Source organism: Staurois parvus, unplaced genomic scaffold, assembly GCF_062004578.1.
Source record: "Staurois parvus isolate SC_StPar_1 unplaced genomic scaffold, SC_StPar_1.0 ptg000086l, whole genome shotgun sequence".
In the NCBI taxonomy this organism is placed as follows: domain Eukaryota; kingdom Metazoa; phylum Chordata; class Amphibia; order Anura; family Ranidae; genus Staurois; species Staurois parvus.
Window position 1 is genome coordinate 6,740,754 of NW_028317882.1, and position 16,016 is coordinate 6,756,769.

The 16,016-nt window shown below is 39.6% G+C and overlaps 1 protein-coding gene across 1 annotated transcript in view; it reads right to left on the reverse strand.

Moving 5' to 3' along the window:
• Window positions 1–5,032: 5,032 nt before the first annotated feature.
• The window catches only part of ADAMTS10 (ADAM metallopeptidase with thrombospondin type 1 motif 10), a 118,322-nt gene continuing 107,338 nt past the window's right edge, over window positions 5,033–16,016 (reverse strand). The window contains exons 22-26 of the mRNA XM_089670008.1: window positions 15,364–15,493; window positions 14,079–14,283; window positions 12,361–12,537; window positions 12,118–12,274; window positions 5,033–11,840 (exon numbers count right to left, since the gene is read on the reverse strand). Coding sequence (XP_089526134.1) covers window positions 11,731–11,840; window positions 12,118–12,274; window positions 12,361–12,537; window positions 14,079–14,283; window positions 15,364–15,493 — 779 coding nt within the window. The 3' untranslated portion in view covers window positions 5,033–11,730. The remainder of the gene's footprint in view (window positions 11,841–12,117; window positions 12,275–12,360; window positions 12,538–14,078; window positions 14,284–15,363; window positions 15,494–16,016) is intronic.

The window sequence follows — 16,016 nt, forward strand, 5'->3', positions numbered from 1 at the left end:
TATGAAGGGGGTCTGTGATGTAAAGGGGGACTGTGGACACTGATGTGAAGGGGGCTGTCATCGCTGTCATGTGAGGGGGGGCTGAGGACACTGATTTAAAGAGGGGGCTATGATGTGAAGGGTAAGCTGAAGACACTGATGTACAGGGAGGACTGTGATGTAAAATAGCGTAAACGTGCCAGAAGAAAAATTTTACCAACTGGACCGCCATAGATTTTAATTTGAGACCCCTGTCTTAAGAGAAAAAAAAGTGTAAGATCTATATCATATTTAATATATAATTGTTTTCTGATAAATAATTTGCTGGTTGTCATATTGTGAAACTTTGTTATATAGCAGTAAGCATGTCTGCTGGGCATAACAAAATATAACACTTTCAACACGCTCCCTTACACTTTAGGTGGTAAACAGATCTGGAACCTCCCCAGGCTGAAGAAAAAGCTGTTGCATTGGCAGCTCTGGGCTTTCATTTTTACCATGGAAACTACCACTAAGGATACTGAGAGTCTTACTAAGAGGGCACATGAATTTTGCTTCATGAGATTGGATTAATTCTGCAAGTGATCCAAAATCTGCAATGAATTTAAGACCAGATGGACTACCTTTTGGTATTTTATACCTTTAAAACTTATTTTACTGTTACTTCTGTCTGTTTTGTAAAACCTTTTTTGTAAATATTTGCCACACTGTCTTTAAAAAACTTTAAGCTGGATCTCTAATGCTCTAATTAGAAACTGTGAACTTTGCGTCTGTGAAGAGCTTGAAGTGTAAAATTCTGTTAGTTTCCAGTCTGGGCATGGCAGTGAGTGATACAAACATCTGAAAGTTTTTTAATTTATCTACACTGTAACTGTGGAAGACAGTTCCACATCTTTACCGCTCCAAGGCTCCATCTCCTAGATTGTAAGCTCCAAGGAGCAGGGCCCCCCTTTCCCTCTTGTATTGAACTGTATTGTTGCTGTATTGTCTCCCGTTATATTGTAAAGCGCTGAGCAAACTGTTGGCGCTATATAAATCCTGTATAATAATAATAATGTACATGAGCCTACCCTGACTGCCAGCCACGGGAAGACACAAATTGTGGCAAACCGCGATTTTGCAGCGGTTTTGTCACATTTTGCATTTTCCCACGGTCGGCGGTCAAAACGTTCCTATCCTGAATGCGATTCTTCTGCGTTCAGGAGAGGGAGGTTTAACCTCACCTAAATGCAGCAGCTAAACTCTGGTAAAAGCCTATGTGTACATGGACACATAGGCTTTTATGGAGTTGAGTTTAGGAGCTTTGGCAAAACAATGCCAAAAGCTCCTAAACTTGAGTTTAGCAGCTGCTCGTGTACATGAAGCCTAACAGTAAAGAACACAGCTTGCGATTGAACCACTTTTTTGTGTGGTTGCATGTCTTTTTCATCTGTAGTCTTATCTTCTCTACATTCATTCAAATTCCAGAATTTATAAAGCTTATCTCAGCTAGCAAAAAAAAGGGGGTGGAGAGCTGAAATTACACACTGCCGAGCTCAGTAAGGAGAGATTTGAGAGATTTGAGAGCTGATTGGAGGGAAAGACACACCCACCTTCACAGAGTGCACAGGAACAGAGCACTGAGGCTGTCAATTTGCTGGAGATCATTCCTCTATCACCTTTCTTCTCTTGGTGTTAGGTAAACTTGTCAGAAGTGACTTATGCAGATAGCAGAGGAACAAAGCAGCAGACAAAAATGACACTTATGGCTCATTCACACTTGGCTTTATTTCTAACTCTATAGCATTTGACAGGGCGTTAGAACGGCATTTGGGAAGCTCTCAAACGCTCCCCAAACGCTCCCAAAACGCCCTATGTGTGGTTTTGAGGCGGTTGTCAAGCATTAAAACCGCACCACAAATTCCTATAATGAAGTTAAATGGTATTAACTCTCTGCAACCGCGTTGCAACCGCGCCACAAATGCCTGCCAGGCATTTGCGGAGCAGCACCATAGACTTGAATGGGAGACTTCAACTCCTGACTCAACACGAGTTTTCCCGCGACGCAACACATCACAACACTAACCCTTCCGTGTGAACAGCACTGTGTGCTGCCATGTGCAGAATTTTAAAAAGGCTTGCCAAACGCCTGTCTGACACCTGCTGACAAAGCTAGTGTGAGCCTTAGTGCTCTGGATAGAGAAAAGTACACACTGCAGAGAGATATGCTTTGTTCACATATCTTATCTGAGGTTTACAAACACTTTAAGTGCACTGAACACCCCTCAGAAATATATATCCCTGCTTGTGTAATTGGTTCACTGATTTACCCAGACATCTGCACTAATATACAAGTCAGATTTTGGGCATCCTCTGCAGCAAATAAATGTATTTGTGGTAAGATACTCCCAAAGGCAAATCAAGTATATAGAGGTTCAAACCCTGCCATTTTTCCTCATTAGAATCCTGCGAGTGCAGCAGCTGACTGACAATTATTAAGATAAATTTGGGTACCCACTCCCAAAAGGTGCCAATCCTTAATGGGGAGCGGGGGACAAAGCATTAAAGGGGAACTTTCCCTTTTGGGTGGAACTCCGCTTTAAGAAAGCAAATTTTCCAATGCCGTGGGCTGCTCTCCAAGACTCAGACTGGGAGGGATTATTGCAATTAACCACTTCAAGCCCAGACGGATTCAAGTCCTTCCTGCCAAGACCATTTATCAGATTTCAGCGCTGTCACAATTTGAATGATAATTACCCTGTCATGCAACACTGTACCCAGATTAATTTTATACCATGTTTTGAGACAGCTTTTTTTTGGTGGTATTTCATCACGAGTGGGTTTTTTATTTTGTAGCTATATAAAAGGAAAAAAGACCGAAAAAAACCTTTTCTTAGTTTCTGTTATAAAATTTTGAAAATAAATAATCTTTATTCAAAAATGTAGACCAAAATGTATTCTACATTTCTTTGGTAAAAAGTAGCCCAAATCATTGTATATTATTTAGTGTGTGAAAGTTATAGTCTACAAACTATGTGATATATATTTCAAAATTGATCAATCCTGACGTTCTGACGGCCTGTCTCATTTCTTGAGGCCCTAAAATGTCATATATCCCAGAAACTATCCTTTTTTGGAAAGTAGAGAGTTGACTTAGTAACAGACATGGTGAGTATTTTTAGGTATTTTTTGTCACAATTTTTTCAATATGAAGAAATTAAATAAAATAATTTTTTTCCAGAACAGTGTCATGTAAAAAAAAATGTGCAAAAGTGCAAAATCAAACCACAGTTCATAAAAGGTTAAAAGAAAGAAGCCCACCATCCAAAGTGAAATAAATAAACTGAGTGTATCTTTCTTTCTCTAAAGTGCAGATCATCCCACTTCAGGCAGCCACACCACTGTGTTCCTTCAGCACGTGTTTCATAAACGTGCTAAATAAAATCATTTAACCCCTTTATTCAGAGAAGTCAATAGTCATTTGTATGTAAAGGATTCTCTGTGGTGCAGTACAGCCATCCTTCTATTCGAGTCTTTGCTAGATATCCTCCCAGGCTTCACATTGTGCATGAAAGTAAAGCCAAAGAATCCACATAAAACCATATATTATGATTTTTATTAAAATAGTAAAGGTACTCACAAGTATAAAAGAATCAGTGCCAATAGCAATAAAAAAGCCGGTCCCAAAACTACGACAGGACTCCAGAGCTTGAGATGACATCACCAACCTTGGCTCCTTCCTACGCATTTCATTGCATGTGATGTCTTCAGGGGTGTAAGCAGTAGTGATATCATCACTGTGCTGTACATAGCCTGTGCAGAAAGCAGAGTTGTAGGAGGTGTCCAGCAGCCCTCCACCCTCTTGTAGTTAAAAATATTTGCTTATCTTGGAGTTCAGCTTTAAAATATAATTGTTGGCCGACAGCCATTTTATGCTGCACTTTGCACAATATTAGTCACGATGCTTATCAGTAGTTACCAGATCTACCTATTCTTGAATGCATAACAGTGTCAAATAATACAGACCCATGGCTGTTTGTGGTCTTCTGTTTAAAGTGTTACTAAACCCACAACAGTAAAATCAGTCTGTATAAGCAGTAAAGCATGCTTGTTATGCTCACTGTGGAACCTTGGGGGCAGGTTGCATATGCTCAGATTGGTGTGTAGTGCCAGAGAGTTTTTTTTTCTTGGGAAAGTGCATGTGATCAGCACAGGGTCAATCAGAACTGTCCAGACAGAGGGTCAGGGGTTATGCAGACTCATAGGATAATCAGGGGATAATGAAAACTCCTCCTACAAGCTTTAGCCAGTGCTCTGCTGGACACTGACAGAAGTCACAAGACTGCTCTAACTGCTGATGAGAAAAGGTGTTTAGCAGTTTATATTTACTAAAATAATTGCATTTCCATGTTCTGTGTACTGTGAGAGACCAGATATAGTGAATGCAGGGTCCTGGGTTTAGTAACACTTTAAGTGTACTCCTAACAAAAAAATGTGTTTTTAGTCCTTTTGTTTTTGGAACTGTCAGCATTCCTTTGAGTTTTGGATGGAGCAGGGGCGGGCTGACCATTTAGCCACTCGGGCACTGCCCGAGGGCCTGGGGTCAGTAGAGGGCCCCATGAGATTCCCCTGGTACCTTTCATAGGCTTTTTTGGGTGTGGTTTGAGTATGGGCGAGGACACAGGGGCCCCATGATTTCCTATTGTCTGGGGGCCCCATGAGTTGTCAGTCCACCCTTGGGGTGGAGTAGGGAAGAGTAAGAACCATGTTCTGGTTTCCAGTTTGAGTAGCCAACTAAATTATCCCAGCTCTCCCTAATCATGATTTTAGTATCGTGTATGACCTAATTAGACAGATTTCACACTCACCTCCTCTCTTGGTGACCACAAAGGATATTAAAGACATTTCCCAAATAGGATAAAAGGCAATAACTTGGCAGATATAACTGGAACATCTTGCCTGCCTCTTGTTAAACACAGTGAAAGAGTAAGCAGTATAAAGAACCCTTCTTATTAAACTAAAGTTATAACCTATAGCAAATGGCATTAATTTGACAAAATAAGTATCACCACAATTATATCTGAATTTGTGTGTTTTTAATGTAATTCAAGTAACATATAATTTTTGTATGCATACAATGAGCAGGCTGATTTCAAAGTATGTCATCAAAGGGTTGTTCAAGGTATCTTTAATTAGCTTGAATCAAATGATCATAATACAAAATAGTAGCACATTTTTATTTGTGGACAACATCTTAGAATAAAAATAAGGTAACCCTATTGCCAGTAATATTAGACTTACCTCTACAGCTGCAAAATAATAAAGGTCCCCTCTGATATTCCTCAACCTTATTATACTGCATATTTGAAGATTTATGACTACCACGCAGGGACAGATTTTCTTAGGTCAACAATATATACCAGCAACTGTATAGCATGGGCTAGCTGACTGGATAGGATTGTTGCGGTGGGCCCTCACACTTCACTTTACTTTCACTGATACGACAGCCTAAAACTAAGATAAGTGGGCTCACAGTGTGTGCTCCACTTTAGGGTGGCCAAAAGATGCCTGATAATCGCAAACAGTGCTCAAGATGTGACCACTCTTTGCAACATTTAGGCAGTTTCTGGTCTACCAAGCGGATTGGCTTCTGTTGCTGGCAAGCTATCCTTGGGGGGACCTTAAGTCAGGTTTAGCAGCTCAGCAAAACTGTTCTTTAATATATTCTCTTACTAGTTTTGTTGTGTTGCTTGCAAAACTATGCCACATAATCAAACATATAAATACCACTTTATGCTGAGCTCCACACATATAAAGCCAATGCACGTTTTCCATCTGTATGCCAAAATAAAGTGCACCTGTGTAGGTATGTGTTCATCTGTAAGTAACAGAGGCATTACTTTGTTTTTGTGATCAAATTTCCAGCTCAGCATGTCTCATCTACTTGAATCTCCTTCAGTTTAACCTGTTACATTAGCAAAATTCACTAAGTAATGTGTGGACCTACCTATAGTACATATGTAAATTTGGCTGATATAACAGATAAAAACTGGCATGTGGGCTGCATTACAGGCTTTCCTTCAGAAGACGAGAGCCTCTGCTCTGGTCTGCACTTCTCCATAGTTAGCCATATTTTTGTACAAATTACACCAGGTCATTCATACTACAGGTAATGGACAGTTGGCATATCATGCCAATATTTGAGCTGCCCGGAGTCTGCCCTGAAAAACCACAGGACAAGTTTTTTTGGTTTAATCAATAAGTAATATGCTCACTGAAGCCTCACGAATACCACCTGGGGATTCCAATGTACAGAATCCTTTACAAAAGCCTGCAACTCACCTAGAAATGAAAAATCCTGCTTAGTAAGATCTTATACAATGTAGTACAGTAAAATGACTGCTTCTTTAGTTTTGAAAATGGGATTGACGGCTTCCCTGACTGATCTTATTTGCTAAGAACTGTTTATTAGGTTGTCTGTAAATGGCCAGGAGTAATCTGCCAATTGTCTTAGCCATTCCTCTACTTCCAGATTGTTGTGTGCTGTTGCTATCTTCTCTGTATTATTACCATTATTGCAAAGTCTGCAGATATAAACTCCCAGTTATGCTGTTGTCAATGCATTCATGTTTCAAATGTGAAATTGCTTTATTGTTATGGGGGAACAGCACATTTTATCCAATGTACAAACTTTTTAAACGAAACTAGTCTGGATGGCTGCTATCCACCTCTACTGTCTTCAAACTGTGGAGGCTACAATATCCCTATCCTTAGGAACATTGCTAGTTCCAGAGCTAAGCAACATTCTTTAGCATTGGCCCCAATGATATGCTTATCCTGAAACTGTTTCTATTAGGCAGTGGCAGCCTCTAGTACAGAATAGGAGCTTTATCTTAGGTAACATGGATGGCTGATTATAAAGGTTGGGCTGTGATAGCCTCCACTGTTGGATGGGAGGATAGGTAGATACCATCCATCATGACAGAGTCCCTTAATTAACAGTTACCTAGGCATAATTAAGCATCTCTATGTTCTCTGCTTTGCCATCAACATCTCATCTCATCAACATCAACTTCTCTCCTGAGCCTGCTGGCTCCTGGCAGGAGTAAGGCCCCGTCACAGGGGGCGGACCTCGTCCCGATCAGCAAGGGATCTGCTCACAGATCTCCTGCTGATTGGAGCAGAGCGGGCAGATGACACATCTGTCTTCACTCAGTTTATACAGAGGGGACACAGACACAGCCTACTTTGCTTTATGGGAAGCCTCCGATCCAATCTGTCTAAACGTAAGAGGACGAATCCCCATTTTTTTAAGTCGATCATATCAAACCTGGAGGTAGGTGGATGTAAACGCACATAAGTCCATTTACACCCACCTGTTCATAGGAGTAAATGGACCATCCGATCAGGTCTGCTTCAAAAACGTGTGGACCTGATCGAACGTGCCCTGTGAAAGGGGCCCTATGCAAATATCAAAGTGCCTTCTGGCGGGTGTCAGTCTAGAAGTGTAAGTGTTCCTAGGCACACTTCATTTACATGTAGACTGCCCTTGGTAATGCCCATAGTTGATGCTGAGCCTCTATGATTGAAAGAACTGAAATCCAATACATTGAAGTGCATGGCAGGGATAGTAAGGCTGAGGGGGAAAGAACAAGAAGATACGGGACATCCTCCAGCCAAGAAATAAGGCAGACTCTATCTGACTTGCTGCAACTTCAAATGCACACTGCTAGAAGCTCGCAGTGTGCAATGAAATAAGAGTAAGCAATTCAGTACCTGAGAGGAGCCTGTACAACTGTGCAAGACTGAATTTAAAGCTGAGTTTACCTTTTAAACTTGAATTGGCAAATATCAGAATTCTCATTACATCTGAGAGAAAAAGTGCTTGGACAACTAACAAACTAGGAAATGTAGCAGACCTTAGGAACCTCTGCCCAGGGAAAGCGTATCATATAATGAGGGGATTTTTGGTCAATAGGCTATTGGTGCTTGGATAAACAGGCAATAAGAGCAGTATCATGTGCCACTTCCTGGCATAAACACATGCAATAGGAATTTATGCAATAATGCAAACTTTGACTTTCTTTATGAGTGTAACACAGAATTGCAGTTTCAAATGTGCACATTAAGGATAGCCATAGATGATTTTTGTTTAATCAACCAGAGGGCTGATTAAAAAAAAATGGATCCCCCCATCCACACAAGCAAGGTGGCTGGAGGAATCCCTCCTCCCCTAGCTGTGTGTGTTGGATAGTGGGGAATCCTCCACTGTCAGAATACACTGATCAGCACTGCAGCCAATTGGCTGTAGACTCTGAATGAATGAAAGTTTTCCAACAGTCCCATTTAACAGAAGCTGATCTTTAAGTCAACTTCTGTCAAACAGTAATGACCATAAATGGATCAAAATTCAATTAATCTATGGACAGCTGAAATGTCATGGTTGCTTGTACTCTCAATGGAACTGTCAAGCCATCAAATGGCTGGTGTCATGGCTGGTGTGCAGCACCGTGGCAACTGCAGATGGCAGCTTTCTTGGTTGCAAAAGATAAAAAGGCTTAGTTCTGCAATAAATAATTGTTGTTCATTTTAAGTTTCACCAGCCATACAGGTCCATGAACCCCCCCCCCCTTTACTTTTAAATAATCATGTAGTATGTAGATATAATCCAGGATGTGCTTGTTCATTAGACTATACTGAAATATATTCTCAATTTTAAAGAAACTATACATTTAGGCTATACAGTCAGATCTCATTTTATCTTGGCTGAAATCAATATATACTTCTGAATGCGAAAAGGGAAAGCAATATGTCTGCTTCCAAAGGAGATACGTAGTATATACTTTTAAATGGGAAACTTCTGCGCCTACACACAGCCCTGAGCCCTGAACTACTGACCGGGTTTTTCCTAGTTTAGTCTGCTGCTGTAAATAGCAAAACCTCTTAGGTTATTTTTAAAGGGATATCTTTGTACTGTATGTATATATAAAAGGCTAAAGCTGTAACCGTAATGTGTGAAATAGATTTAGCACACTGCTATTTGTAGTAGCTCATATAACACTTATAAAATCTTTGGATCTCTTATAAAATACCTACAAAAAGAATTTAAATGACACTGGTAATGGACCCATATCACTTCGTTGGATGGGTATTTAACAATCATGATATATTCAAAGTAAACTTATCCACCCTGCACTGAATATAACTATGCACAAGTAATAACATGGTGCAAAAAGCACAAAACAATGCAGTCTATAGCAACCAGTCAGATAGTAGCTTATTTCAGGCTAATCTGTAGAAACAATTCATTTCATATTTCATTAGTTGCTATGGGATACAGTACATTTGCATCTTAGAATTACACGTTCAACCACTAGAAAAAAAAAAGCATTTGTAATAATATACCAAAAACGCTTAAATTGCTGAATTCCAAGTAAACAGAAACAACCTGCATATTTTAAGCAGAACAAAGCAGCACCAATAAACACATTTTATTGCTCTGTCCCACTTAAATTCTGTGCAGGATGCAGGTAAATTGCTCCACTGACTTCATATGGAGGTAAACTCTCTCCCTGGGATTTCTAAACTGATGAAAGCATCCTAGAGAATGAGGATTTTATTACTAAACTTTCTAAGATTCTTTTAGCACTGCACATGTCATATATGATTCCACTAATTAAAAAAGGGCCAGTCCAATCAAAAATGGTATTCAGACCTGTGTCCACAGGCTTTGGGCTTGTGTCAATGACATCAGTTTGAGATACTTCTGAGATCATTCAGAATTCATTGAAAAAGTGCATTTGACCTGCAGTGGACTTTCTTCTGTCCTGCATTTGCTTCAAGTGGGGTTTGCATTCCCATAAACCTATATAATAATGCAAAACTCGCCGGAAGCGAACAAAGGCCCTTCGCCACAGGTGCTTGGTAGATGCTTGAAAATGAACTCACCTAATGATTTCTTATTTATTTCAGGGATTTTGTGAGATGTGAGAACATTTATAGTGTACTTTTTATTTTACCCAAAGTTCTATTTTTAATGATCAAATTAGACCATCTGTTGTGCGAGTTACAAGGAGTAACACTTCAAGGTGAGTGAGAATATAGCTGGGTCTCAAATATCCATAAGAAGCCAGGAGGTGACTCACATGACTTCACCTACGAATAAAATATTATTACTGAGTGAACTGACCCAAGTCAAAACTTTGCTAGTCCTAACATTTTATTTTTCTATACGTGTGTTATGGGTGGACGTGACCATTTTGCTGACCAACGTAACTCCTTGAAAGCTTCTAGATGGTGATAAAAATGTCTCCCCCCTTATTGGTTGAATCACCTACCAGGTTTACCATTTAGAGAGTCCAGTAGTATTTGCAAATGGGTCCCATTCCCCATGCTTGAATTTTTTTATTACTATACAGAATAAAGCAGGAGGACTGGCACATCTCCTGGATGATTAGTTTTCCATGACAAGGGGAATTGTTGACAGCAACTACAGTATGGATAACACACCACTGGAGATCCTAATGCATAAAAAGAGTCAATGGGCATCTCAACTCCCTGGCATCCACCATGAAATAAAATATATGCTTTGGTTAGACTAACTCTTAACTAAATCCATAGCAGCTCAAAGCCATGACGTAATAAGGAGGTTCTATGCCACAAGCTTGTCTCATGGAAATCTATTTAGACAGCACCAATAATGCAGTGAGTACAAATGATGGTGTGATCTGTAACAACAGCCTTGACATAAAAGGTTTTGGGGGAAGTTGGGGGGGGGGGGAGTGACAGGCTGCCCCTTATTTTATTACAGTCACACTTCATTCCTCAAGCATAAAAATTAGCATCCTTTCTGTAGGCCATTGATACTCTTTGTCAGAGATAATGCCCTGGAACTGCATAACTGAAAGGGCGATCATGCATATGTCTCTGCAATCTCCGTCTGCGTAATACAAACAGTATACACATACTTTATATGACTTACAGTCTGTAGCACAGGGCAATAGCAGATTATGCCCTTAGCAAAGTGTGGACTGTTAATGTTGCCTCAATAGGACTACAGGGCTAATTAGATACACACTCATCCTCTGCCATGGCTTCTCCTCTTACTGAATTTTGGTTTCAAGGCCAAAAAAAATGTTTTGCTCCATCCTTGCTTTTAGAGCAATTACAAATTTCCAAGCATTCCGTTTACATCACTCTCAGGTCTAATAACAGATCTTTTATGAACAGTCCATATATACTCTTCAATGTCAAGTCTTTCATAGAATTTTTTGCTAGTAGACGTTTTCCTTTTTGACTGTGTACGTAAGTATATAGATCCCAGTCAACAGTCAGTTTCATAACAGCATATTTTTCGAGTGTGTAAGTATGCAGCTCCTGCTCTTGACAGCACTGAAGTTTGTAGAGAGTGAGGTGTTAACGGTGATGTATATATTTGGCTAAATAATCATTCTTTATCACAAAAGTCCGTTGATAAAAAAAAAGTAACGTTGGTTGAGTATGGATAAAGGGAAGGGAGCTTCAAAGCAGTCTGAAAAGGATGGTGGGTGATGCAAACAGGAAGAAAAAGAGGAAGTAAGCGGTGAACAAAAGATGTTAGAAATAGCAGGGGACATTTTGGTTAAAGAACATTAACAGTTCAGAAACTATTGATGAACTTGACAGCATGGAAAAGAAAGAATGAAAAAAAAATCGCTTTCAGTACGGAAAAGAAAAGCGGAAGAAACAATGGCAGAAAAAAAAAGTGAGATAATAGATTGCTGCTGATTAGAATCAGTGGCCTTGACAAGTGCGGCAACACATCTGTCTGAAGTAGGGTCTGCTGCAGAACTTAAACTTGAGCACCAGGGGGCAGTATGCCACTTTGTTGACATCCTTACATTCTGTAGAAAAGACAGGAAAAAGTGTTAGAGGCAGGAAGTACCGGAGAAAAGGGACTCTGCGTGTATGAAGGAGGCTCTGAATCGCTGTATGGGAGGCAGGGGACCAAAGTGTCATGCTGTGGGAGGGATGAGAGCCTGAGGCACAGAAAAAGGGAAATAGGAACTGAGAGTTTTGTACATAAATGGAACAAGATGGTGCAACATAACAGCCACAAGAAGAAGAATATTCCACAAATAGAATTGCTTGTTTGTTTCAGACAGCTTTCGATACTCTTACCATCAGGGCTGTCAGAAGGTCCTGCCTCACATTTATTTTCACACTGCTGCATGGCAGGGGGGCGCAGAGACTCTATGCATTCTACTGATGGTTGTCCTCTGTGGCTCACACACTGCACAGAACGTCTCTGCTGCCCATGTCCACACTGGGCTGAGCACTAAGAATGTAAAAAAAGGACAATTAATTTTCATCGGCATCTTATGTTTACTGCAATTCTTTTTTCTGTATGCTACCGATCTTTACCTCAGACCAGTCGCCAGTTACCCAGCGTGGTGGGGGGCATCTCTGTAGGGTACATCTTACACTAGTTGCAGGCTTGTCCTTAGTTGGGCATTGGGAAGGGGGTAAAGTATTATCACCATCACCAGATTTGCAAAGCACAACTCTATGTCTGTATCCTGGCCCACAGCTTGGACTGCACTGAAAGAAAGGAAAAACAAAATTTGTTCAAGTTATGTTTGTAAGAAAGGAAGTACAATTATTCAAAAACTGAACATTACCATTCACAATGGACCTGGACTGAAAAAGTAAAGATTTGCTATCTTTTACTGTACAAAAGTTAACTGTACCTACATTGTACTTTGAAAAATATATTTTCTGTCTTGAATTCCTCCTGAAAAATATAAGTGCATTTTCTATGCCTTGAGCCCCAAAATTGTATAGCTGCAGTAGGAGATCATATAAGGTACTGCTGGCTCTGGCTTTTAGTATCACGATATTTGGAGTGAGATTAGTTATTGTCACTACTGTTCTGCTCACAGTTCGCCTTGCTGGAGTGAAAGCTGTACCTGAGGACCTGCACTGCAAGGATCTCCCTGCTTCATTCATTCTGTGAATCCATAATTTCTACATCTCTCCTCCTGTTTTTGGGTACATCTCACCAGTTACCAGATCACCAATCATCAAAGGGCAGCTCTGACATGAGGAAGCAACCAAGATGACAACATCTACACAAAGACACAGAACAGGAGGACAAGAGGGGCAGATAAACAACACTACAGCATGCTGCAGCTCTCACTAAGCAGTGGGGCAGAAGTACAGACATACGTGTTCTATACAGCCTAACTGAAAATATAAATTTGACTCTTCCCAGACTTGGGATACATTTTTTAAACACATACAGTATATATATATATATATACATATATATATATATATATATATATATATATACATATACACACACACATATATATATATATATATATATATATATATATATACACATACACTGTATTATATTGTATATTCAAATATATATGAGATTGCAGTTTATTTTGATCAGGGTCTTCTTTTAAATCTTACAATAAATAGAACTATGCAGTATTCTTTACAAAAAAGGGAGGATATAAAGAATGGTTAATGAGTGTTGACCACGATCACATGATGAAAGAACTTCTACATGATAAATGCAATGTTTATCCCAAATAATTTAAATCTTGGGGTATGCTGGCTCGTTTACCAAATGTAGAAGAATTATTTGGTGTATCCAACCCTTGAAACACTTTAAATGATAAATCACTGATAAAGACATGGCCTAATTATTAAACAAATATCAGGTCAGTTTTTAGAAGATCATACTTTGCGGTTTGAATAGACTAGCTTCTAACTCTAAATCTCTCTCCACCATCTCCTATATTCTACCTTGCCTTCTTTAATGTTCCTCATCTATAAAATACTGCAGAAAATTAAAAAAGAGGTTCTTCTCAAAGTAGCCATCTACATGTTTGTTTTACCTTATAGCCCACACTAGAAAAATTACACATGAAACCTGCTAACTCACGTTTCTTTTTCCTTTATATTATAATAACTCCCAGTACCCTTTAGTAATAGTAAACACCAATACATATGCACTGAGCAGTCATTCTAACAAGAAAAGAACTGTGAAATGCGGATCCACCTGTGCATTAAATCATTAGAAAGACAAGGTTTGTGAAGTTCACGCTAAATCTTGCCATTACCTCGGACCAGTCCAATGCCACCCACTCTGGTGGACATGAGTTGGTGTTGCAGGGCTCTAGCATTGTGGGGCGAGGTGGTGTGCAGTTGCTATCATCTAGAGATCTTTCTTCTCCTGTTGATACCCGGCGCTGGCAGATCACACTACGGGTACGAACACCAGAATTACAGCTCCGGCTGCACTCAGACCAAGGACCTATCGTCCACCTAATGAAGAAATCATATTGACTAGACATGTATAATGAATATATATATATATATATATATATTATACAGGATTTATATAGTGCCAACAGTTTGCTCAGTGCTTTACAATATGACTGGAGACAATACAGCAATAATACAGTTCAATACAAGAGGGATAGGAGGGCCCTGCTCCTTGGAACTTACAATCTATATATATTATAATAAGGCAAGATTCATTAAAAAAGCCCACTATACATTCTGTACATGATGAGGGGAGGTAGAGGAACACACATATCTTTGCACCAATATGTACCTTATTTTAAGCAATAATTACATTAAAATTAACAGACGTCATCCACATAATTAAATCTCACCTGTCACTAAGCTATTTTATATCTCGCTGCCAATACATTCTCTCACAAATTGTGAACACATCTTCTCTAATCTTACACCTAAACCACAAATTGATCTTCCTTAAAGCAGTACTCCAGGCGAACATTTTTTGTAAATATGGTGTGTAAAAAAGGAACAGACAGGACAGGGAGAAAAAAATGGCCAAAAAGTTAACATATGACCATTAGCATTTCAAACAGGTGCAGAGTCACCTTTGCCTATCCAGGCCGAATTTTGTTCGAATTTCCTAGGACAGTTATGACTTTCATAGGTCAACTTATATAATGGCAACACTGCATTTATAACTGGATGCTAGGAGAATACAGTAGGGTGTAGGGGAGACGTCCAATTGAGCAGGATCTCTCTCATACCAAACCAGTTCTGCACCATCTAGCACTCCCAGCAGCAGCACATTGGGTTCCAGACTCAAAGCAAGATCGTACGTATCATTAATAGCATCTAGGACAGAGGTCCAGAAGAGCCGAAGCTCAGGGCTTGTCCAGACCATGTGGAAGAACATACCCAGTGTAGTTAGTTTTCAATAGTAGAGGGACTTACGAAGAAATATCTGTTCATGGTCGTATATTGTTGGCTTACTACATGTGGATGTTTATTGCTATCCTAACCCTAAATATTACAGGATTTATAGTGTGGATATTCTGAAAATGTATTATAAACTCCTATAATATATGCTGTTACTGTACTTACTCAGGGGGACAGGGCTCAGTGTTACATTGACGTTGCTTCTCTTGCATCCTCTGCTGTGTATCACACATGTCTTCAGAGGCAGGAGATCCATCTGCTATCTTCTTGCAGACAACATACTGCATTTGTACCCCTGTATGACATGCAAATTAGAAATATGAACAAAGAAAATGGATGCAAAAACATTTTTTTTTGTATTGGAGTGGTAAATGGTTAAGACCCCAACTATTTTTTTTGATTTTTGTTTTTTTGCTGTGTCTAGTAGGGAAGATGGTCCTTCACTTCCTTTCCCAGAGACACTACAGGAAATCATTCCAGAGAAGAACTCCCATATTTTTTTTATTCCATAAAAGTTTATTTAGAAGTGACAACATGTTACAGGAAAATATAAAGAAATGCACACACAGCATCAATCAGGCCATAGACACAGCTTAAACCAAAATACAAGACGAAACAACATGGTAGAGTGCGACACTGTGAAAAACATAAGCATGTCAAGGTACGGCAGAGATAGGCCTGTAGTACTCAAGTTACACAAATGTACAATATAGAAGGTAATCACAGCTTACTTCCAACAATTGAGTATTGGCGTACTGGCCTATGCATGGAGGAAATGAACCTTCGGAGTCTAAACCAAAAGCAGTACGCTATCATAA